General features: G+C 40.3%; 1 protein-coding gene across 8 annotated transcripts in view; it reads left to right on the top strand.

The window, feature by feature from the left end:
• The window catches only part of LOC139462503 (liprin-alpha-1-like), a 144,235-nt gene that overhangs the window by 51,318 nt on the left and 68,957 nt on the right, over positions 1–23,960 (top strand). For all 8 annotated transcript variants that reach the window (XM_071244264.1, XM_071244270.1, XM_071244266.1 and 5 more), the window contains exons 2-3: positions 9,597–9,698; positions 21,509–21,673. In XM_071244264.1, the coding sequence (XP_071100365.1) occupies positions 9,597–9,698; positions 21,509–21,673 (267 nt within the window). The remainder of the gene's footprint in view (positions 1–9,596; positions 9,699–21,508; positions 21,674–23,960) is intronic.

Raw genomic sequence — 23,960 nt, 5'->3', positions numbered from 1 at the left:
ACATCCCACACCCCTCAGTTATTCCATGGCTTAGTTATTCCGTTCCTACTCCCATAACAGAGCACCTTGTAATCCTGTTACTCCTGCATGCATCATTGATGCCGTGTCCCCATGGGTACACTTCTGTAGGTATCCTCAGCAATTATTCAGAAGTTGACGTGTTCTAACAATATTGATCGAGATATGGATAAACATCCCCCATTGTGTTGGACAGTTCCCACCATTGCTCACATACTCTCACATCTATCTTGGAGTTAATCTTAGATTGCCATCACACCTCACATAGATCAACACATGGCTGATGCTGTTGAATGTGTGAGGTAAATAGAATTTACTGTGACGCAGCGATTCAGATCATTAGTCGTGCAGAGACGGATGGAAAGTACAAAGGTTCTCAGGGTTCCAAGGTTTGAAGTAGTGATAGGAATCATTTGCGTTCGAAAATCAACTGTAGGAAATATTCGGATGTACTCAACTTTTTATTATAGTTGGTTAGCGATTGGGTAGTAGGCGGATGATACACCAATGCATCGGTGGATCAATCACAGTCACACATTAAGTAAAAAGTATCGATTCTTACCTTAAATGTTTGCTTTAATAACTGTTACACCAAACACTAATTATCGTATTTGACGTAATAAGCGCCCGGGGCGCTCTCAAAATTAGAAATAGGGAGCTCTTATTAGAATATAATTTTGGTGAGACAAAAACAGAGTTAAAAAAATTGTAAATTTCGTAGTTTATGCTGACAGCCTGAAATGATACAAAAGAAAAGTATGTGCGTATCATACATGACAGATATATTTTCCCGAATTTAATTGCCCATAATTAAGGGTGCATATAACCCACGAGTGAGTATTATACACGAATAAATACGTCTTGTGTATATTGATCAATCGGAAGGGGTGCTAATTGGGATTGTTCACCAGCTAATATATTAGCAAATATTGCCGTGGGCGCTTATTACGTCGAATACGGTAGTAGTCAAAAGTTTTAGCAGAAACATTAATTATTGGAAGGAGTGTAACAATAGATTGTAGTATTAATGTATTGCCGTATGAAGTGTCACAGTATGTATCACAAAACATCTTGACAAGTAAGTAAGTGAGTTTTAACACTATTCCAGTTATATCGCGGCGTGTCAGCTTAATGTGAGAGGAAAGCCCGAAGTGGTGCAGGTCTCCGACGTTTACCAGTTCGGTGAAACCCACGAGCACAGGTATGGTGCTGACAAACCTAGAAACGTAATCGGGGCGAACCGGAATTTGAACCCACAATCATAGGTTTCTGGCGTGGCCAAGGGACTCAACTCTGCACAGCGAATCGCAGCACCGCAGCACCGCAGACGACTGGGCCACCCGTGCCCCCTCTTGACAAGTACTGATACTAGCAGTACTTACACAGCTAATTATATTTACCATGTATTATGGGAGTTGTAACACTTGTTGCTTAAAGGATCACTTCCAAGTTATAGTGGATAGAGTGTCTGCCCCGAGAGAGGAAGGTTGGTGGGTCGTACCAAAAGACATTAAGATATGGTACTTGTTGTTTACCTGCCTGGCACTCGGCATTAAGGGGCTTAAACAAGGAATGGTCGGCTCAGGGTCAGTAGACTCTGGCTGAGTGGAGTATCCATGTCCAAACTGAAGCATGATATATCAGTGGCAATTCTAGGTTAGAATGGTCCCCAGCAACCTATGCTGCACGTAAGAGGCAACCATATTGGTCAGAAAGTGAAGCTGAGAACTTGTTCATTACTTGGATCGTTGTCCGCAATATCAATCACTAGACTGTCTGGTCTAGACTTGATTATTTACATACCACCGTCATGAGCTGAGCACCATTGCACAGATAAATCAATATACCCCCTAATATTAATTATATATATCCCTTATATGTAATAAAAACTATTGTGAATCTCTCCTACATCTAATATGAACATTTTTTCAATCCATCATCGATTCTACATTGATATTGTGAAGAGCAGTTTGAAAATTGCTGACATGGCATTATTTTTGCTGATGCAACAAATACCTACATAGACCATCTATTTCTGTTTAGTGACATTGCTGGGTCAAGATGAACATGTGTCACTAAGCAATGCAATCATTTTATTTTTTAATAATAGGCCAAGACTGATTGTCAGTGATACTTTATATGAAGTATACTGTGGATGGTCCGGTCCAGGCATTGATTTTCTAATATCAAAGCTCATTATTGTCTCTTCCACAAAGTTGATTTAATTTTCTGTGTAAATAGTCATGAACACACACCCAAGGATTAATAAAGGCTTACCAATGTTAAATCAAAGGGAATATTTTCCATTTTTTACTTGATATTTGTCTGAGTAGCATGATAAGGAATTACATGCTCAAGTTTAAATCTCCAGACTGACCTTTAGGAAACAATGAAGTAAGCTGACTTTTTTCGGATGTCACACTCTATCTTTTTATTTCTGTTACAATGGAGCATATTGTTTGACTCTTTTGACAAATTGACTCTTCAAGCATAGGGCCCTTGTGGAGATTCCAAGGTGGAAGAAGTCAGCACACCGCACCATGAGTCAGTCATGATGACATTCAGGTTGTGTTACCAGGCTGAATTTGTGTTGTCGTTGTCCTTGCTGTCTTCCATTGTTTTACTGTTAGACCCCAAAATGAGTATCGGTTGCTGTGATAAAAATGAAACATTTCTGATTGCAGAATACAACATCTCCCGTTTTCACAAATGCATCTGTTGTCTTACTTACTCATCCAAACACTAGCCCACTAACGAAAACTTGCTAGCTCGCTCACTCACTCACTCACTCACTCACTCACTCACACAGACATACACCTACAAGCATGTTCATTATAAGTGCAATAATGTATATAGTGGTTGGACGATACACCGAAGCACCGGTGCTCACACCAAGTAAAAAGTATTGTTTCTTTCTTTGAATGTTGTCTTGAATAAGTGTTACACCAAACACTAATTATTAGTGAAAATGAGAAGTGAAAATGTAAACATTTTCATCCATTGCACCATACCTGACACTGCCAACTGTTAATTCTTAGTGTGCCAGGTATTTGGCAATCCTGTCCATGAAAAAGATGGCTTATGCACCGCAGATAAGTGCACATGCAAGTATCGCGATACGTATCGGATCGTGAGCAAGGCATCGTGATGCATATCAGATCGTATCATCCCAGCCCTAATGTTAAACCCCATTTCACTTCACTTTATTAAAAATCTAGTCATTACACAGGCTGTTGAAACTGACAAATTTATTGCTCTTTGGGGCCCTGTATTGGTATCAGTTTACTCAACAATAACTAGTTGTTAACTGTTACACGTTTATGCACACCAGGTGCTGTTGAGAATGTAGAGCAGGTGTTGCCTTTTATATCGAAGGAACCAACCATTTAGCCCCATGGGAATTCCGGGTTAAAAAAGGTCCCTAGCACCTGTTTGGCCATACCTTAATGAATCAGGTCATGGGGCTCGGTGACCTGTTTGATAGCGTGTCAACATACCCCGAATTTCCTGAATAGCTACCTGTTGTGACTGGTAACGCTTCAGTAGAAACAGGTCAAATTTGTTCCTACCTCCCTGTCTGTCTAGTAGGAACTTTCAGCATCTTCCCAGAGAGTGAAAGGTTAATTGTTCTCATCGTAACAAAGGACTTGGTTCTTGTTGTTTCCCTGCCTGGCGCTCAACATTAATAGGATAAGACAAGGACTGGTCTGTATACACGTCTGTGTGGGGTGTCCATGTTATGCTGCGGCATGGTATCTCTGGGCTTGCACTACAAAAGCGACATAAGTCAATACTGGTACAAGCAGTCACACACACGTCCATGTACGTTGCTATATACGTGCAATAAACTTTAATGACGTTAAACTCCATTCAACCTCATATTGCCTCACCTGATGTATTTTGTATATCACCTAGACACCAGCATAGTCTGAGGAACAAAGTATACAAATGTGCTTGTACAAATAGATGACTGACAATTAACACAAGGCTACTGTTTTTGGTGAGATAACGAGAAGGATATTAATAATAAATAGATTTGATAAGGTTAAATGATATAGTCTCTGATAGGTCAAATTATACAGACTGCCTGATAAGTGACATACAGGCTTTCTGATTGGTCAAAAGATATAGAAGGTCTGTTAGATCGCATGATACTGGCTGTCTAATAGGTCATTCTACTGGCAATTCAATAGGTCAAATGATGCAGTCAATCTAATATCAAATGGTACAGACAATTAAGAGAGATGGTGGAGTGAAGCCTAGTTGTTAAAGCATTTGTCCTTTATGCCAAAAGCCTGGCTTTAGTTCCCCACATGGGAACAAAATGTGAAGCCTATTTTGGTGTTCACTAGCTGTGGTATTGCTTGAATATACCTAAAAGCGGTTTAAAACCCAAAACCGCTGATTCATTACAGGCAATATCTCATAGGTTAATAATACTGTGAGTCTCCTGTCTAATAAGGTGATGATGATATGGGGCTTCAGGTGTCCAATAGGTCATGACACAAGTTTTCTGATAGGTCACATGACACTGGTGTCCAATAGGTCATGACACAAGTTTTCTGATAGGTCACATGACACAGGTGTCCAATAGGTCACAACACAAGTTTTCTGATAGGCCACGTGACACAGGTGTCTGATAGGCCACATGACACAAGTTTTCTGATAGGTCACATGACACAGGTGTCCAATCGGTCATGACACAAGTTTTCTGATAGGTCACAAGACACAGGTGTCCAATAGGTCATGACACAAGTTTTCTGATAGGCCACATGACACAAGTTTTCTGATAGGTCATATGACACAGGGTGTCTGATACAATACATCTAACATTGAACCAGTGCTCATGCAACAAGCACCACCAAGAGCAAAGGCAATGATTGAAACCCCATCTTGTTCATCTACACCTCCAAATCTGACCGATATAGCCATATTCATGTCCACAAAGATCACAGAGTTCAAGTCCACAAACAGTGTCAAAGCAATATTCCACTGATGATTGGCATATCTGAAACTTAAAGCGTCCTTTGCACCCTGATCCTGTTACAACCGCTGGCAGTGCCACTGATGCAGGGCTGAGGTCCAGGAATTGCTCTGTGTGTTTTGTTGGGACAACCCTGATGGGCAATGCAAACATTGACACAGTGAAGGAGCTCATCAGTGTTTCCTGGTCTGTTTCCAACAATTATGCTGTGGATATTGGTAGAGTCAATGCATTGTGTTTAATGAGAAACAATCGCACCAAACCATCAAAGGGGCTTCGGTTGGGTGATAGACGTTAGGTTGTTCTCTGTTGGCTGGAGTCGGCTAAATTGATCCTAATTGAGGATAAGTGACATTTGGGCATTGGTAGAGACAAGGCAGAAGATGGACATCTCTATGCTGATAGAATGCATCGTCCCACAGGACGACTAGGTAATGGTGATTAGTGATATTACTGAGGTTCTGGCTTGTGGCTGAGGGGAGGGCAGGCTCTTGCTCCCCATCACAATGTTTACAGGCATTGGGATTCCCTAATGCTGTGCAACACGGACATGTTGTATAACTGTTGGACTGGTGTTGGTTGAACATGGGTGAAACAAGCAGAGTTAGTTTGTCTTTATCTAGACTGCGCCAATGGTCTACTCTAGAGTTGACATCTACCTAAGGGTTAAAGGTGCAGTCCACAAGGGTATGTCACGTCCTTGTGGATGTTACTAATCTCAAAGCATGAGAAGACAAGATGTCGAAATTAGCACAAGCTGCATCTGGATTCTGTAATGCAAAGGTGTATGGTCTATGTTGAACTGTTCTTGAACGTAGTTGGTTGGTTGGTTGGTTGGTTGGTTTGTTAACGCCGCACTCAGCAATATTCCAGCTACATGACAGTAGTCTGTAAATAATTGAGTCTGGACCAGACAATCAAGGGATTAATATTATGAGCATCGTTCCATGCAATTGTGATCGATGATATGCATCAACCAAGTCAGCGAGCCTGACCACCCGATCCCGTTAGTCGCCTCTTACGACAAGCATAGTCGCCTCTTCCACAAGCATAGTCGCCTCTTACGACAAGCATAGTCACCTTTACGGCAAGCATTCTTGAACATAGGGGAGAACTGTAGAGGAAATCTATAAGCTGTCCTTGACGACATTTAGAAATTATCACAAGTTGTACCTGACCACCCAACCCCGTTAGTCGCATCTTACGACACGCATAGTCGCCTCTTACGACAAGCATAGTCACCTTTACGGCAAGCTTTCTTGAACATAGGGGAGAACTGTAGGGGAGATCTATACACTGTCCTTGTGATATGTAGAAATTATCACAAGTTGTACCTGGATTCTATTTTGTTGTGTGAACATGGGTGTGTTGTCAATGTTATCCTGGTGTTCGTGAACATAGAGTAGATCTATATCATGTCCAAGATGAAATTATCACAAATTATGATATGAAGTTTTATTGCAAAGTGTAGTGTATTGTTTTTGAACATAGGTATGCCCATAAAATGTTAGGATAAAGAAGTCTTAGAGTTGACAATATATAGCCATGTTGATTTTGTAACCAGAGTGGGACACTGTAGCAGTGTCAGTTGTTCTTGGACATTAGGGAGACCCATACCCTAAACCAGACACAGAAATTGAAAACGTCTTGACTTCATCAAATATTTAAACATCTTGATTCTTCAAATTAGTAGAGGACACAGGAGTTGTATCGCAGCTGTTGGTTTGCTGTTCTTGAAGTTCTTGGGTAGACCCAAAAGAGTGGGTGGACCCTTAAGTGGGTGGACCCAAAAGAGTGGGTGGACCCTAAAGTGGGTGGACCCCAAAGTGGGTGGACCCAAAAGAGTGGTTGGGCCCAGGTGAGATAGGGAAATTGGTCCAAGTCTTATAGTTAATTTTACATTATACTTGCTTCTGTATACCGTGAAGCAGTTTGGGACTCAGGCGATTTATCGGAAATTGTCTCTTGGTATCATTTTCAGGAGAAAACTTATAAGTATATTGACTTTTCTTAGCTGAGCATACCAGATCAAACCAAAGTTTACTTGTATCATGCTCCAGACTAGTGGCTAAAGTTGCAGGCTGCTGCGTTGTTCAGGGTGCTGTTGTACAAAGCGATCTTAGCGCTAAAGTGATCGTAACTCCCATACCTTAACATAGACTTTCGACGACCAAAGTGATAAGGTTGTTTTGTACAACAGCACCCAGGTCAAGATTATTCCTGTTGCCCAGGGCTCAAAACTTGACTCTACTGTAGCCTGTTTGCTTGAGGCTAGTGAAATATTATATGGGTTTGGGGAATACCATTGCTGGTATTGAACATGTTCGTGTCAATTTTCACAATATCTGGAATTTCTCTTTTAACTTTAACTGGTATCATTGAAATATATGTTGGCATTTAGCTAAACTTTGATACCAACATTTTCACAGGAAATAAGTTTTCCCCAATGCTTCTAGAAATTGAAATCTTAGCTGTGAACCTGACTAGATAGGCTGATACAATGTGCATTTGATGAATGAAGTGGTGACGTAATTGTCACTTGATAAAGAAACTTTCTGTTCTTCTCAACTAACCAGAAGGGCTAGCCATCTTTTCATAACATAATGCATTGTTATGATTTGATTTTAATTTCATTAAACAAATACTAAAGTAGATCAAATACATGAAAATGTATTAAAACCACTCATCTGTCACATTGGCTGAAATACTTCAAAGAAAGTCACAAAAATCATAGAACGATAAGAGTATATTGCCATACACTAATTAGTTCAATTTGATAGGCGGACTAGTTGACTGCCATGTAAGGTCACCCAGTGCTGAGGCCTGAGCGTGATGCATTAGTCCTGGCAGATCTTGTGACTGCTTGTTCATGTGATAGGAAATATGCCCTATGAGCTCATGTCCGATAAATCAAGCATTGCCGAACATACGTTATCAATAACCCAACCAAGCAATTTATCGGAGTGTATACCTGCCATTTTAACCTTTCTGTCTCACAGAATGGTCATGGCACCAGCCCTAGGCAATTATCTGTTTAAATATAGCCAAACTAGAGGAAATAAGCTATGGAAAAATAGAAATTCTAAGCCATTGTTAACTTGAAATGACTGTTATTGTAAGACCCTGAAAGAAGTGGGGGCATCATAGAACGGAATGGCCATTAGCTGTTTGTCGCTGCGAACACATTATCATAAATTCTTTGAACAGTTTTGTCCTCTATTCCTCCACGAGGAAGAACGTCAGTATGCCTGGGAGAAAGTGGTAGTAGGTTCGTAATATCACAGATCACAAGAAAATCTCAGAAAAAATGCTGTCCTGCCCGGACGTGTAGATCACTGAGCTATGATTCCTGATAAATAACAAGTAGCCATTGAACTGTGTCATATTTCAAAGTGAAAAAGCCGAACACTGTTATCTTTTTGTAAACGCGTTACAATAGTGATGATAGGCATGATATGAGATGTATTGTCATTCAAGGGTAATGATACTATAGGTGTTCACTGTTTTGAAAAGTCTGCTGTTGATTGTAACAAAGTCTGAGACGTGATTCAAACAGTCATGAAAAGACCTTGAATCTGGCAGTCTGGAGCTGATAAGACCTTAAATTTCACTGCCCTGAAAATGTCTTATAATTTGATCAAATGTCCAAAAAGGCCTGGTGCGCAGGTCCTATTCCGGGGCTCACCTCCCTACTGTTCTCACTGATTCTCACATTTTGATATATGGTATGCTCCAGATGATTTTTATGGGCTGTAATATGATGATCCAATATTTCACGTTTGTATTGATTTCCAATGGTTTGAGGCCTGTTGTCACTACTTCCTGCTCACGGACTGGGTGTTGGGTGATGGAGTGGAAGGTTCACTAAAGCAAGGCAGGATCAGCTGATGGATAAGCACGCATTTCTCCCACTTATGTCATGCATGATTGTTTGTGACCCCAGGGGGATTCTAGGGAAGAATAGGACTCCAGTACCCCATGCTATAGAACAGAGTAGACCCCAGTACCTAATGATTCCTTTTTGGGCAAAATAGACCCCTGTGCCCCAATTCCTCAGGGGCAGAATAGATCCCTGTATTCCATGATCCCTTCGGGGTAGAGTAGACCTCAGTACCCTATGACCCCTTGAGGGCACAATAGACCCCAGTACCCCATTTCCTCAGGGGCAGAGTAGACCCCTGTGCCCCATTTCCTCAGGGGCAGAGTAGACCCCTGTGTCCCATTTCCTCAGGGGCAGAATAGACCCCTGTATTCCGTGATCCCTTCAGGGTAGAGTAGACCCCAGTACCCCGTGATCCCTTGAGGGCACAATAGACCCCAGTACCCCATTTCCTCAGGGGCAGAGTAGACCCCTGTGCCCCATTTCCTCAGGGGAAGAGTAGACCCCTGTGTCCCATTTCCTCAGGGGAAGAATAAATCTTCACTGAAATTGTGGTTTTAATGACTGCTTCGATTTTTTGTGTCACATCTTTTGATGGCAGACAAACAAAGTGTGTTTGAATTACTTGGACTAGTCCACTCCCTTTTAATGACACAGTGTTGTTTTGGAATATGTTGCCTGGTTGTTTACTCATGTTGCATATTTTGTTTACAGGAATTAGCAACAGTAAACAAGGAACTAAATCAAGCAAGGGAACACTTACTAGAGAGAGAGGAGGAAATAGCGGAACTTAAAGCGGAAAGAAATAATACTAGGGTAAGTTGTATTTTTTACTACATACAGTGTGTGTATTTGATTCACTTCCTTTTATTATGAAAATTCATTTGCGTATGTTCATTTGGGTGGATACTATCCACAAATAATGGCTCCTGCTTGCTCCACTGTCACCACCATGGGTCCATTTTGAATGACACAAGGGTGGATCAGTGGCCTAGTCATCTAAGGTGCCGAGAGTTGCATCCCTTGGGTACGCCAGAAGCCTGTAATCGTGGGTTTGAATCCCAGTTTTTGCTCCGATTATGTTCCTTGATTTGTTTCCACAATTCCCATTCTTGTGGGTTTCATCAAAGTGGTAAACGTCTGAGATCTGCATCACTTCAGGCTTTAATCCCATCAAGCAGCAATATGATGGGTACTCATCTTGTCTTTGTGTATAGCATCTCAGATACAACTGGGAACATCTTGCAGCATCCTCCCGGTCTGACTTGTGAGGATGCAAGGAGCCAGACCAAAATCGGTTCAGACGGTCCGACACATTGTCTGGGCTCTTCTTTGTCCTCTGATTGTTGCTCGTGTTTTCAAGGGTGCACAGGTGGCCCAGTCGTCGAAGGCGATTGCTGTGCAGAGTTGCATCCCTTGGGCATGCCAGAAACCTATGATTGTGGGTTCGAATCCTGGTTCACCCAGATTATGTTTCCAGGTTTGTCAGCACCATACCTGTGCTCATGGGTTTCACCGAAGTGGTAAACGTCTGATACCTGCATTACTTCAGGCTTTCCTCCCACATTAAGCTGACATGCCGCATTATAACTGGAATATTGTTAATAGCAGCGTTAAACCCAACTCACTCACTCACTCACTCACTCATGTTTTCAGTCACTGGTTTGCCTGGTCCGACTGTGATTACATACAGGAGGTTGTGATACAGAGGGAATATTGCTGAGTGCACTGTTAGCAACAATTTACAACCCGATTCTTTCACAAAACTTTAGTTAATCTGCCATGCGGTTAAGGACCACCTGATTCTTCCATGTTACTATAGTTAATCTGCCATGCCATGCCAGATTAAGTAGGGTAATATAAAGAATCAGGTGATACTTAACATCTCTTGAGTAGTATATATGCTGACAATAGTGGCATGTTTATCTCAGTTCAGATGCGAGTTTGTAAATGTGATTTACAGGAGGTACAGAAGCTGTTTTTACGACAAGAATTAAACTTATGATATGATACATGCTGCATCCTTAAATAGAGCTCAGAACTTCGGCTATTTAGAAAGATGGAACGTATTATTTCTACATCCGCTTTGGCTGTGAAATTTGAGGCTATGATTATTGCACAGAAGTTTTGTGTACTCATCAGTCCTAGATGAGTCATTATTTGATGAAAGAGCTGATTTGAGCCTCAAACCTGGAGGGGGCTGCTCAGCGAAGAATTACTAAGCTTCTGAAACTCTTACGTTTCCCTTACAAACTTTCTCAAAGCCTGTGACCTCATATTTCCTTGTCTCATCTTCCCATAGGACATGAGAGTTGATATGCTTCTCAAGAAAGACTAAAACTGCCCTTTCTGCCTACTCATGTTATAAGGATGTGAATTGTTGCCTATTGATGAAGGTTGTTTTGAAGTAATATCAAACCCCACCCCAGGAAGAACAGGTCTCTAGTTGTTGTAGCAGTAGCAGACTACAGCTGGTCTCCATGGGTGACCCTGTTGATGGTATGTCACCGTTCCCGTATGGGTGGATCATTGGTCATGTTATCCATCCATCCAGAATATGATATGATCCAGTATAGGTGGAATATGCTGGCATTAAAAAAAATCTTCCACTCACTCACCCACCCACCCAAAGAATTTCAAGTGTAAATGATGAGAAGCCACAATGGCTGCTAAGGGAAGACAACTCTGATGTGACCTGGCTGCTTAAGAGAAGACAACACTCTTTTGGTCTGATGTGCCAAGGAGAAGACAACTCTGTTGTGACCTGGCTGCTTTAGAAAAGGCAACTCTGTTGTGATTGGGCTGATGTTGGAAGAAAGCAACGGGTCCTCTAAGAAACAAAATATTGCATCTTGTATTCACATATATTAATCATCTCTATGATTAAGTAAACTTAATTAGTCTGTCTCACAGCCTATGAACCATATATTTTCAGTTTCCACCTACCTCCGTGTTAAGCTATAGCCCTAAATGAAGCAAGTCTAGATTTCCCACAGGTTGGGGACCTCCTGGGACTCCTTTTCAGTTTAAAAGGAGATGCTTGCCTCTCTCAGAAGTATGTTTTCAGAGCCTTTTCATAAGTCTATGAACAAAGCATATTAAATACCCGAAAATAGATCCTGAAAAGTTACAAGTAAGATTCTTCAAATTAGTAAGACATATCCCCATAACTATATAGAAATTTCCACAATCTATAGCAAGCTTGTTTTTCATAAGCTTTATAAATTACAAACAAATGTCATCATCAGGTATCTTCAAAGATCTAAAATTACCAATCTTTGAAGTGCTGCCATCATAAAGCAAAAATAATAGATTTATTGGAGATATTTACATAAAAAATACTACTTGAATGTCACTGGTCTAGATCAACTTTGGTGATCAATATGAAGCTTGGTCACACACTTAAAGGCTTTTGTTGAAAAAGTACAAAAACATATTACCTCAGAAAAATATATTGCATAAGTATCTGAAAATGGAGATGGGTTTTTGCATAGTAAAACAAGAAATATCAGGGCTAGAATAAAAAAAATTCAAGAGTGCACAAAAGTTGCCATCTATGTAATGTTTAAGTGGTAGTCCACAAGGAAATGTCACTAATCCATCCTGAATTGCAGCAAAAAGTTACAAGTAAGATTCTTCAAATTAGTAAGACATGCCCCCATAATTATATAGAAATTTCTGCAATCTATAGCAAGCTTATTTTTCAGAAGCTTTACAAATTACAAACAAATGTCATCATCAGGTATCTTCAAAGATCTAAAATTACTAATCTTTGAAGTGCTGCCATCATAAAGCAAAAATAATAGATTTATTGGAGATATTTACATAAACAATACTTCTTGAATGTCACTGGTCTAGATCAACTTTGGTGATCAATATGAAGCTTGGTCACACACTTAAAGGCTTTTGTTGAAAAAGTACAAACATATTACCTCAGAAAAATATATTGCATAAAAATGATATCCGTTGGGGTCATATGCGGATAGAGATGCAAATATCAAAGGTCAAGTAGGACTACTTTCACTGTTTATAACATGGCGTCGCCCTCGTCATTCGGCAATCGAGTCAGAATTAACCATCGGGAATCTGGATAAACTACAGGGATAATTGCTATTATTATCAAAATAACAGTCTAATATACTGAAAATTACTGTTTAACTGTGACGTAGCTAAGGCATTTGTATATATTTGGAGATATAAATTCGAAACAATTTTGCGAGGGCACGAGGCCTAGCCAAGCGGGATCAGTAGCCATATCTGTGTTTATTGACCTCTGCAGCTTGAAACCTTCTCCGGGGGCACGGGTGGCCCAGTCGACTAAGGCGCCGCGATTCGCTGTGCAGAATTGCGTCCTGTGGACACGCAAGGCACCTATGATTGTGGGTTCGAATCTTGATTCGCCCCGATTATGTTTCTAGGTTTGTCAGCACCATACCCGTGATCGTGGGTTTCACCGAAGTGATAAACGTCTGAGACCTGCATCACTTCGGGCTTTCCTCCCACATTGAGCTGACACGCCGCAATATGACTGGAATACTGTTAAAAGCGGGATAAAAACACAACTCACTCACTCACTCACTCACTCACTCACTCACTCACTGAAACCTTCTCCACAAATTAAAATAGTTGGATTTGGCCAAAATATGTTTGAATTGTTACCTTGTTTCGTTTTGTCGCTGTGTGTACATCTGACTACACTTCTTAACTATGACAGGACAGACCGACTGTCAACAACGTCTGACTGTGGCCGTGACGTCTCATAGACTAGGGTTAGAGTAGCTTCCCTTTTGCCAAGGGTACTTACTCTAGTGGACAGACCGATGGATAGCCGCGAAAGACAATTAAAAACAACTGTTGTTTTGTGTATGTGTTGCTTCGCCACTGTATAAGAAACAGATTTCAGTTGTAACTATATTGGCTACTGTCACTGTCCGACTGACACATCACTTACCCTGTGACGTAATAAATATTAATGAGCGCATTCCAGGAAAACTCGCACAGAATTAAAGAATGACATTATATGATAAAGAGGTTATCACGCTTGTGTGTTTAGGGATGGTAAATATCCTGTATTAGGAATAAACATGTATTTAGCTCGCCAAGGCTCACTAAATACAATGTTTATTCCTAATGCAGGATATTTACCATCCCCAAACACACTCGTGTGATAACCTCTATGGGTGCGGAACAGATAACTGCAAGTAGGTTAGCCTTGTGGTTAAGGGGTTTGTTTGTCATGCTGAAGGCACAGTTTTGATTTCTCACATGGTGTCTGGCTAGGTAGTATTATTCAGGGGTGAGACTCTTCCGTGGATCCACGAATTTTAGTGACCACAAATGTGTTCAAATCTGATGGCTCCTCCCATAAACACCCCCGAATTATAGACCAAGCTCCATTGCAAAAATGTTTCAGCTGAAAAGCAATCTCATTAAAATCAGATCTTAGTTTTCGCTCTCGCTAAACAAAGATCTGAGGACATCCCATTACGGATCACTTCAGAACGACCTTTCGCGAATTTTGACCGACCAATGAAATGACTGACAAGAAATCGACATTAGCCAATCAGAAGGCAGTTTTCTCGAGCTTTACGACACTAGTTTCAAACTGGCGACTACGCTTCGAAACATATTTTGACGTATTCTCGATTAAAATATTTTAAACTGATAAGAAGAACATTCTGGAATGGCTTATGGATGGCCTAGATTGTAATGGATATAATCATAAAACCCGTAACTGTCGTTCGGAATACCCAGTGTTAAATATTTCGTGGTTGCATGATCAGAAAACTTTCATGATCTGGTAAGCGACGCTCTGATTGGTTGGATGAAAGGTCGTTCTGACGTGACCCGTAATGGGATGTCCTCAGATCTTTGTTTAGCCATAGCGAGAACTAAGATCTGATTTTAATGAGATTGGCTGAAAAGTAAAATATCCATTCCTATCCCTGATTATTATACCCTGACGCAAGTGGAATAATTTAGGAATCGGTACTGTTCTTCAAGAGCATACTCAATGGCTATTCAGTATTTCTCAATGAAACTTTGCACAGACATCAGTCTAACCATGAATGTGTGCCTTTTTCTATTTTTGGATATTTTGAAAGTTTAATTCTTCCCCGGTCCTCCATGAAAATAATTAAACTTACTGTCACTCGGTGTCTTTTCCTTGAGTCTTGCTGAAGTCTTGCAGTCAATAGAACATACCACTGTCGGGGAATGTGAGTGTTTCATGCTTAGAGTGGCATAAAACCATACATACCCAATCAGTCACTCTATCACTCATCAGCAAGTACCTGTTAAAGAGTTGAGCCCCTTAGGCATGCCAAGATCCTAAGCTCATTGATTCAAATGCCAGATTTGCCTGTGTTTGATTTTTGGTGCATCAGCACCATACCATTGCACTATAGGCTTCTCCAGAGTGGCAAATTGGCATACATAGGCATCTTTTTTCAAAATCTAGATAAATCCCTGTTATTTGTGTTGTGTAAATAACCGTTATTTCACAGCATAACTTGGTATTTCACTGACCAATCAAGTCAAGAATATGCAATCAAAATACAGAATATCGGCTTGAATATCAGGTAGGACCTTCTGTATATCTTGGTCTAGAAAATAAATAGTTCACCATTTCATATTTGAATATATCCTAGCTGTAATGAAGAAGACAGTGAATCAATAGTCCAATATTTCTGGACTTATTGTTTCCTCAGGCCATTGATCATAGAACTGGTGACGTCATTGTTTTGCCTTGGTATCTACCATCAAGTGTGTACAGAAGCAGAGATTAGCATCGCCAGCACAAACTCTGCTGTAGCCGAGGATAGTTTGCATATGGAATCTGTTTGTAATTGGTCTATAATTATTAGCTTTATTATGGATCTGGAAAGTTAATGATGTTTATTGCCCAGATACTGGAAGAGGGACTTTTGTTAATGCAGTAAACTACGTTTATAACGAACACGCTTACAACGAACTGACGGATATAACAAACTCATTTTTTAGTCCGGTCATTTCTTGTATATATGGTGTATGTATTCTTATAACGGACTACAGTTATTACGAGCTAAAATTAGTGGTCCCTTTGAGTTCGTTATAACCCGTAGTTTACTGTACGTGCTTTTGGATGAATTTTGTGAAGTCTTGTTACTTACATATTTGGAGGTTGGAGCATTAATTCCCTTGAACATAGGAACGGTGTTAATGTCCGGCCATTAAATATTTCGGGATTGGGGTGGGAATGGGTGTTCTCATTGTTAACCACATCTTAGAAATATGTGAGACCATACCTTACTAAGATGGCTTGACCACTGGTTTGGACCACACCTGTGATCTATTTGTAGAGGGTCTGCCTCGAAAGCGGAAGGTCGGGGGTTCGCTTATAGCTGCGTCATTCCCAAATGTGTAAAAGATGATAGTTGTTACCCTGCCTGGTGCTCAGCATTGAGGGGCTAAAACAAGGACTGGTCGGCTCGGACTCAGTATACTGTGTCTTAAGTGGGGTATTCTTGTTAAATTGGTATCGCAGTGGCTATAAAATTGGCATTGGTCCGGACAAGCACAAGCAGCCACTCACACACACACACTTGCATGCACATCGCATAAGTGCAATAATGCTGGACGCGATGTTAACCCTATTTCACATCACATCATATCACATCACATCACATCACATCACATCACATCACATTTACAAAAGGATAAACAGCATTACAATAAATTATTTTGTATTTTTTAAACCAATATTTTAAGAATATTGATGCACCAGACATTTAGTTTTTTACCTGGCATGACAGATTAACTATTCTAATATAAAGAATCGTGAGTTCTTTTTCTTCTTTTGACTTTATGCTTTAACAACTTCTTCTCTGGAACTAAGAGATAGATAGCCACCATATTTGGTTGGCAGCATTCTCCGTTGGTGAGGATTCAAAATTGTACAAATGGTGGGGCTGACTCCCCAAGGGTCTGAGAGGTGGGGCGAAATAGGGGTAATTTGGCGATATTGCTTTAAACAACTTCTTCTCTGGAGCTCAGAGATAGATATCAACCATATTTGGTTGGAAGCATTCTCCGTTGGTGAGGATTCAAAACTGTACAAATGGTGGGGCTGGCTCCAAAAGGGGGATGAGAGGCGGGGCGGAATAGGGGTAATTTGGCGTTACTGCTTTAAACGACTTCTTCTCAGGAACTAAGAGATAGATATCCACCATATTTGGTTGGAAGCATTTTCCGTTGGTGAGGATTCAAAATTGTACAAATGGTGGGGCTGACCCCCCAAGTGGCTGTGAGGCGGGGCGTAATAGGGGTAATTTGGCGTAATTGCTTTAAAAGACTTCTTCTCTGGAGCTAAGAGATAGACATCAACCATATTTGAGAAGTACCCGTTCATGTTGTAGTGCCTTCAACCCTTTTAAAATGCTGACAGAGTCAAAATTACGAAATATTTGCAGTTTTATATACATGTACAATGCAAATGTATATTTTGTCATGACTGCGTAAATATCCAAGTGAGCGATACAGGCACTATGGGCCTTTTGTTTTAGTTGTGTTCAAGGCATGTTTGTACATTACATGCTGGCGGACGAGAAGCATGAATGTTTAATAGGACTAGGTATATGGTGCACGTCATCCAGTGGAGAAAGAAGTAACACACAGCGGCTTTCTACTTCTGTAAAGGGACTTGGGGACGCAGGGTGTTTGGTACTGAGACGGGTGGTGATAGAAATCAAATAATCAATGCATTACCCCTGTGGTATTTTCAGTCACTGTTGAATATCACGTCAAGCAAGACAGTAAGTCGGAGTTATAGACACTCGTAGTTGAACTGTTCCACTTACAAATGTCAAAACTAACGTCTTGGATATCAGTCTTCCTAAGTTTGTTCAAGGAATATCAATAGCCCTGCTATGTTTCCAACTTGAGAGATTATAATTGCTTGTCATATCATTAAGACTCTTTCAATATGAGTATAATTGTGTTTTAATGCATTATAGAGGTTGACATTTCTCATGTTGAAAAGACGCTCCAAAAGACTTGAGATGATTTAAGAAAGTTCTGTGGAAGTATATGTGCAAAGTACATCTGGTGTCAGAAGATGAAAGGAGATTGTAAGGCCTTATAGTTATGGTTGGTTTAAAAAAACAACAACAGAAATTGACAATTTGACAATTTGAGTAGTTGACAAACTACTGTTGATAGGAATACATGTACAAATCTTTATTCTACTCCCCTAAAACAATTATGTTTTGGTATCGTTTCACAATTGTACTTTTGGGATTGTGTTGCCTACGAATTTGTTTTTTATTCATTAGTAGCAGTATTAATAGGGATGTATAAAAAATACTATTGTTTTTTTCAACCACCTCCATTGAATTTTCGGCCAAAATGTTTGTAATCTAAATACTAAAAAATAAAAGGCCTCACCAGGCATTGTGTGCCCCACTATGATTAATGGATGTGGTTTTGTGGGATTGCTGGAATATTCCTGTGATATTGCTGGAATATTCCCGTGTTATTGCTGGGATATTCCCATGATATTCCTGGGATATTCCTGTGATATTGAACGCCGCGATATAACTGGAATACTGTTAAAAGCGGCGTTAAACCAAACTCACTCACTCCTGTGATATTGCAGGGATATTCCTGTGATATTGCTGGAATATTCCTGTGATATTGTAGGGATATTCCAATGACATTGCTGGGATATTCCCGTGATATTGCTGGGATATTTCCGTGATATTGTACGGATATTTCCATGATATTGTACGGATATTCCTGTGATATTGCTGGGATATTCCCCTGATATTGCTTGGATATTCCCCTGATATTGCTTGGATATTCCCCTGATATTGCTGGGATTTTCCTGTGATATTGCTGGGATATTCCTGGGATATTGCTGGGATATTCCTGTGATATATTGCTGGGATATTCCTGTGATGTTGCTTGGATATTCCCGTGATGTTGCTGGGATACTCCCGTGATATTGCTTGGATATTCCCCTGATATTGATGGAATATTCCCGTGATATTGCTGTGATATTCCTGTGATATTCCAGGGATATTGCTGGGATATTCCTGTGATATATTGCTGGGATATTCCTGTGATGTTGCTTGGATATTCCCGTGATGTTGCTGGGATATTCCTGTGATATTGTAGGGATATTCCTGTGATATTGCTGGTATATTCCTCTGATATTGCTTGGATATTCCTGTGATATATTGCTGGGATATTCCTTTGATGTTGCTGGGATATTCCCGTGATGTTGCTGGGATACTCCCGTGATATTGCTTGGATATTCCCGTGATATTGATGGAATATTCCCGTGATATTGCTGGGATATTCCTGTGATATTGCTGGGATATTCCTGTGATATATTGCTGGGATATTCCTGTGATGTTGCTTGGATATTCCCAGGATGTTGCTGGGATATTCCCGTGATATTGTAGGGATATTCCTGTGATATTGCTGGGATATTCCTGTGATATTGCTGGGATATTCCCCTGATATTGATGGAATATTCCCCTGATATTGATGGAATATTCCCATGATATTGTAGGGATATTCCTGTGATATTGCTGGGATATTCCCCTGATATTGCTGGGATATTCCCCTGATATTACTTGGATATTCCCGTGATACTGATGGAATATTACTGACTGCAGCATCAAACAATCTCCATTATCCAGCTGTAATCATACTGAACCACTATCCCTTGACTTGATTGAGTGAGTTAGTAGGGATTTATGACGTTTTTATCATTATTTCACCTTCAGCAATATCATTGATCGGGACACAAAGAGTGGGCCTCGCACATTAAAGCCATGGGGGAACTCGAACCTGGGTCTTAGGCTTAAAGAGTGAAACACTTCAACCACGACAACCGTACTACCCCTCCGACTTGGAAAATTGCCTTGATTTGTAATTTTATTCGGTCTCAACCATTATTTTTGTATTTCTTTACAACATTGTTGTAAATGGGTCACAGATATGTTCAATAAACATTAACCACTGCAACATGAAAATAATTGCATTTTCATCAAGTTAGATAAGAGAACAGAGCTGATTTCTCCACCAAAGCTAATAATGAACACTCCACCACTGGTGCCAAAATGTCCTGTCGAGGTGATACCGTAGTCCAAGAACGACGTATTTGGGCGGAAGCCAAGTCAGGTGGTCTCTCCCAGGATCCATGATGAAATTAGACCTCGAGAACTTATATTATTACGTTTTCTATATTATTGATGAGGGGCCTCTTCTATCTGTGCGGCTTGGCAGGTTTGTGCTACAGCATATGCCAAAACTTTTCATGATTTATGAATAAAACACCCTGTGCAGGGAAGCTTGTGTAGATGCCTCTCAACAAGTGCCAGCTCCGCACAACAGTTTACAGCTGGGCAATAAAATCTCTTGTATGTATGATGTACAGAGGATGGATCTGCTGCGGTGAAAGGACAGGATATGGATTATTGTCCTGGAAGTGTGATGTCATGGATTTTGCTCAGTACCTACAAATACTGTCACAGAGTTTGATGGCTGGGTGGAAGAACACAGTCAGCAGTGTTCCAGATGTATCACAGCAGCTTGAAGATTGAGTCGGTATTGCAAACCAGTGGTTGATAGCATGAACAGCTAATCACATTGTTCACAATGACAGTCAACCAATTCAGCCCCTGAATATGTCACAACTCAGTACTAGCCCCCGAATATGTCACAACTCAGTACTAGCCCCTGAATATGTCACAACTCCGTACTAGCCCCTGAATATGTCACAACTCGGTACTAGCCCCTGAATATGTCACAACTCAGAACTAGCCCCCGAATATGTCAAAACTCAGTACTAGCCCCTGAATATGTCACAACTCAGTACTAGCCCCTGAATATGTCACAACTCAGTACTAGCCCCTGAATATGTCACAACTCAGTACTAGCCCCTGAATATGTCACAACTCGGTACTTGCCCCTGAATATGTCACAACTCAGAACTAGCCCCTGAATATGTCACAACTCAGTACTAGCCCCTGAATATGTCACAACTCGGTACTTGCCCCTGAATATGTCACAACTCGGTACTTGCCCCTGAATATGTCACAACTCAGAACTAGCCCCTGAATATGTCACAACTCGGTACTAGCCCCTGAATATGTCACAACTCAGAACTAGCCCCTGAATATGTCACAACTCGGTACTAGCCCCTGAAAATGTCACAACTCAGTACTAGCCCCTGAATATGTCACAACTCAATACTAGCCCCTGAATATGTCACAACTCAGAACTAGCCCCTGAATATGTCACAACTCAATACTAGCCCCTGAAAATGTCACAACTCAGAACTAGCCCCTGAAAATGTCACAACTCAGTTTTAGCCCCTGAATTTGTCAAAACTCAATACTAGCCCCTGAAAATGTCACAACTCAAAACTAGCCCCTGAAAATGTCACAACTCAGAACTAGCCCCCGAATATGTCACAAGTTGGTACTCATTGATTCATTTGTTGTTACTAAAAAAAAAGTCACGGTTGGAACCGCATTTATTTCCAGGTGAGCTACAGAACTGTGGATGAGTTTCAGCTTCCCATCAGCTGTCCTATTCAGCATGTACATACATACATATTTCCACTTTTGTTTCAGCTTCTATTGGAGCACCTTGAGTGCCTTGTCTCTCGTCACGAGCGGTCACTCAGGATGACTGTGGTCAAGCGGCAAGCGTCATCTCCCGCAGGAGTCTCCAGCGAGGTCGAGGTACTCAAGGCTCTCAAGTCTCTGTTCGAACATCATAAAGCCTTAGATGAAAAAGTAAGTATATGTTTCGTTAGCATCACGATTGTAACCAGTGTTCGAAATTAAGGGGGCTCCTGAAATCATTGGGCTTTGTGCTGGAGTATTTAGGAGACCCATAATTTATCTTTAACGTTGGGGTTATGACAAGTATCCTGTTGCTTGCTCTCTATTTATTTAGTTTCTTTTCTGGACCGTCATTCCTATGAACTGTCGTTTCTATGATTGTCTGTGTAAAGATGTTTGATTATACCATAACATATTGTGTTATTTGACGTATTCTATGGAATGCAGAATCTGTCCTAAGATAAGAGATATTAGAGACAAACACACTGCTTCTAATTTATAGCTATTTTAATTTCGAACCAAGTACACAGCTTAAAGTTTCAAATGAGAGACATGTTATTGTCATTTGAAACCTCAAATTCAAGCATGATCCAAAATGATACAATATTAAATCACTATATTCTACTCAAAAGAAGTGGGGCGGTCGGGTAGCCTAGTGGTTAAAGCGTTCGCTCGTCACGCCGAAGATCCGGGTTCGATTCCCGACATGGGTACAATGTGTGAAGCCCATTTCTGGTTTCCCCCGCCGTGATATTGCTGGAATATTGCTAAAAGTGGCGTAAAACCAAACTCACTCACTCACTCACTACTCAAAAGAAGTTGAAGAATACCTGATTTTTTTCATATGAATATGGTTAAACTGTAGTGACTTCTTTTGTGTAGTGTATGAATAAAATACCTCAAACCCAGGCCCCTGTGTAAGTATAATTGGAACTCTCCAAAATAAAATACCTCAAACCCAGGCCCCTGTGTAAGTATAATTGGAACTCTCCAAAATAAAATACCTCAAACCCAGGCCCCTGTGTAAGTATAATTGGAACTCTCCAAACAAAAAGATTTAATGAAAACTGCTGTTGCCTTGACGGTAGAAAATATGGAGCTGAATCGTTAATGGGATAAACCACAGACAGTAAAATAGAAATTTCAGTCCTGGAATTCAATTGACACTGAAGTGCCACCTTTGTTCCTTTTTGTCAATCAGCTGCATGACATTGACCAATTATTCCTTTAGTCAGGGAAATAAGTTTCTTGGAAGATCCTTTGAACTTGATCTGGCTGCATCTCCTTTATCATCAATTACTCCACAGTCGGGTGACATGTGCTACTTTTCACACCTTTTTCATAAAGAGTTCTATCACAGGGAGATAACTCCAAACTTCCATGTCAGCCTGATGCAGTTTGAGCCAGGTAATTCTATACTAACAATGCAACAATAAACACATCATGGGTCGTTTCTAATTATCAGGGTAGCCTTCCCTGCAGTAACTCTTTGGATAAGGAGTCCAAAATATTTTTTGGGACAGTTAGTTGATGAATGACTTATGTTGAATGATTATATGACTCAGACGGATAATTGGTGAGTTTATTTGTCAAGAATATCAGTTTTTGCTTTGAATTTTACTTCATTCATCACCAACTTGCAATCTGATTCAACCACCAGTTTTTATGTAAGTCATTGTATTACTTGACTTAATTTGTTTGTATTTCAAATATTCACATTCGGCAGAATAAAAACTTCAGTAATAGTAGTAAATGTCAGTATCATTGGAAGTCATGGGTGTCCTAATCGTCTATTTTACACACAGAGTTACCTCCCTTTGTCATGCCAGGAGCTACTAATAGTTTAATCCCACATTCATTGCAGTAATCAACAAGTTTACAGTTGTTTATGACATGCATTGCATGGGACTTTCCTCGAGTATTAAGCTCACATGTTAATAATTAAGCATGAAAGTCCTTATCCTAAAGTTAAAATTTAAAGATTTAGTGGTCCATTGATTCAAGTACAATAGCAGCAAAATTGAAGAACCCAGGAACCCCTTATATTCTGATTGCATCCTGGAATTATACTGAAAAACTATTCAGCTCACTTAGTCACAGTGTTCCCGCTAGCTTTTGAAACTGCCACTCTTAGTCTCCCCAAGTTTTTGTCAGTCCCAACTTTCAACAAATATAAAAAACAGTAAAAATTACCTGGTTTTAATTCCTCAAACATCATGTTCACTGAAATGTCGTCATCTCTAAAACAACTAAGATCTACATGATCACACAAAGCTCAGTCACATTTTTATCCTTATTGTTTTATTATTTCAAGACAAAGTCGCTACAAATATGCAATTTAACCTCGAAGCATAGCAAAATGTTTTTTCCTTGCACTAAAAATAGACAAGGGGAAACCCAGATATAACAGACAAGCTGAACAATCTTTGTTCATAAAATATGCTTATTTGAATATCTC

The sequence above is a fragment of the Haliotis cracherodii genome, unplaced genomic scaffold (assembly GCF_022045235.1).
Source record: "Haliotis cracherodii isolate W230 unplaced genomic scaffold, xgHalCrac1.p SCAF_15, whole genome shotgun sequence".
Lineage (NCBI taxonomy): Eukaryota > Metazoa > Mollusca > Gastropoda > Lepetellida > Haliotidae > Haliotis > Haliotis cracherodii.
Note: the sequence above shows the minus strand (reverse complement) of the source record. Positions and strands in the feature narration are given on the sequence as shown.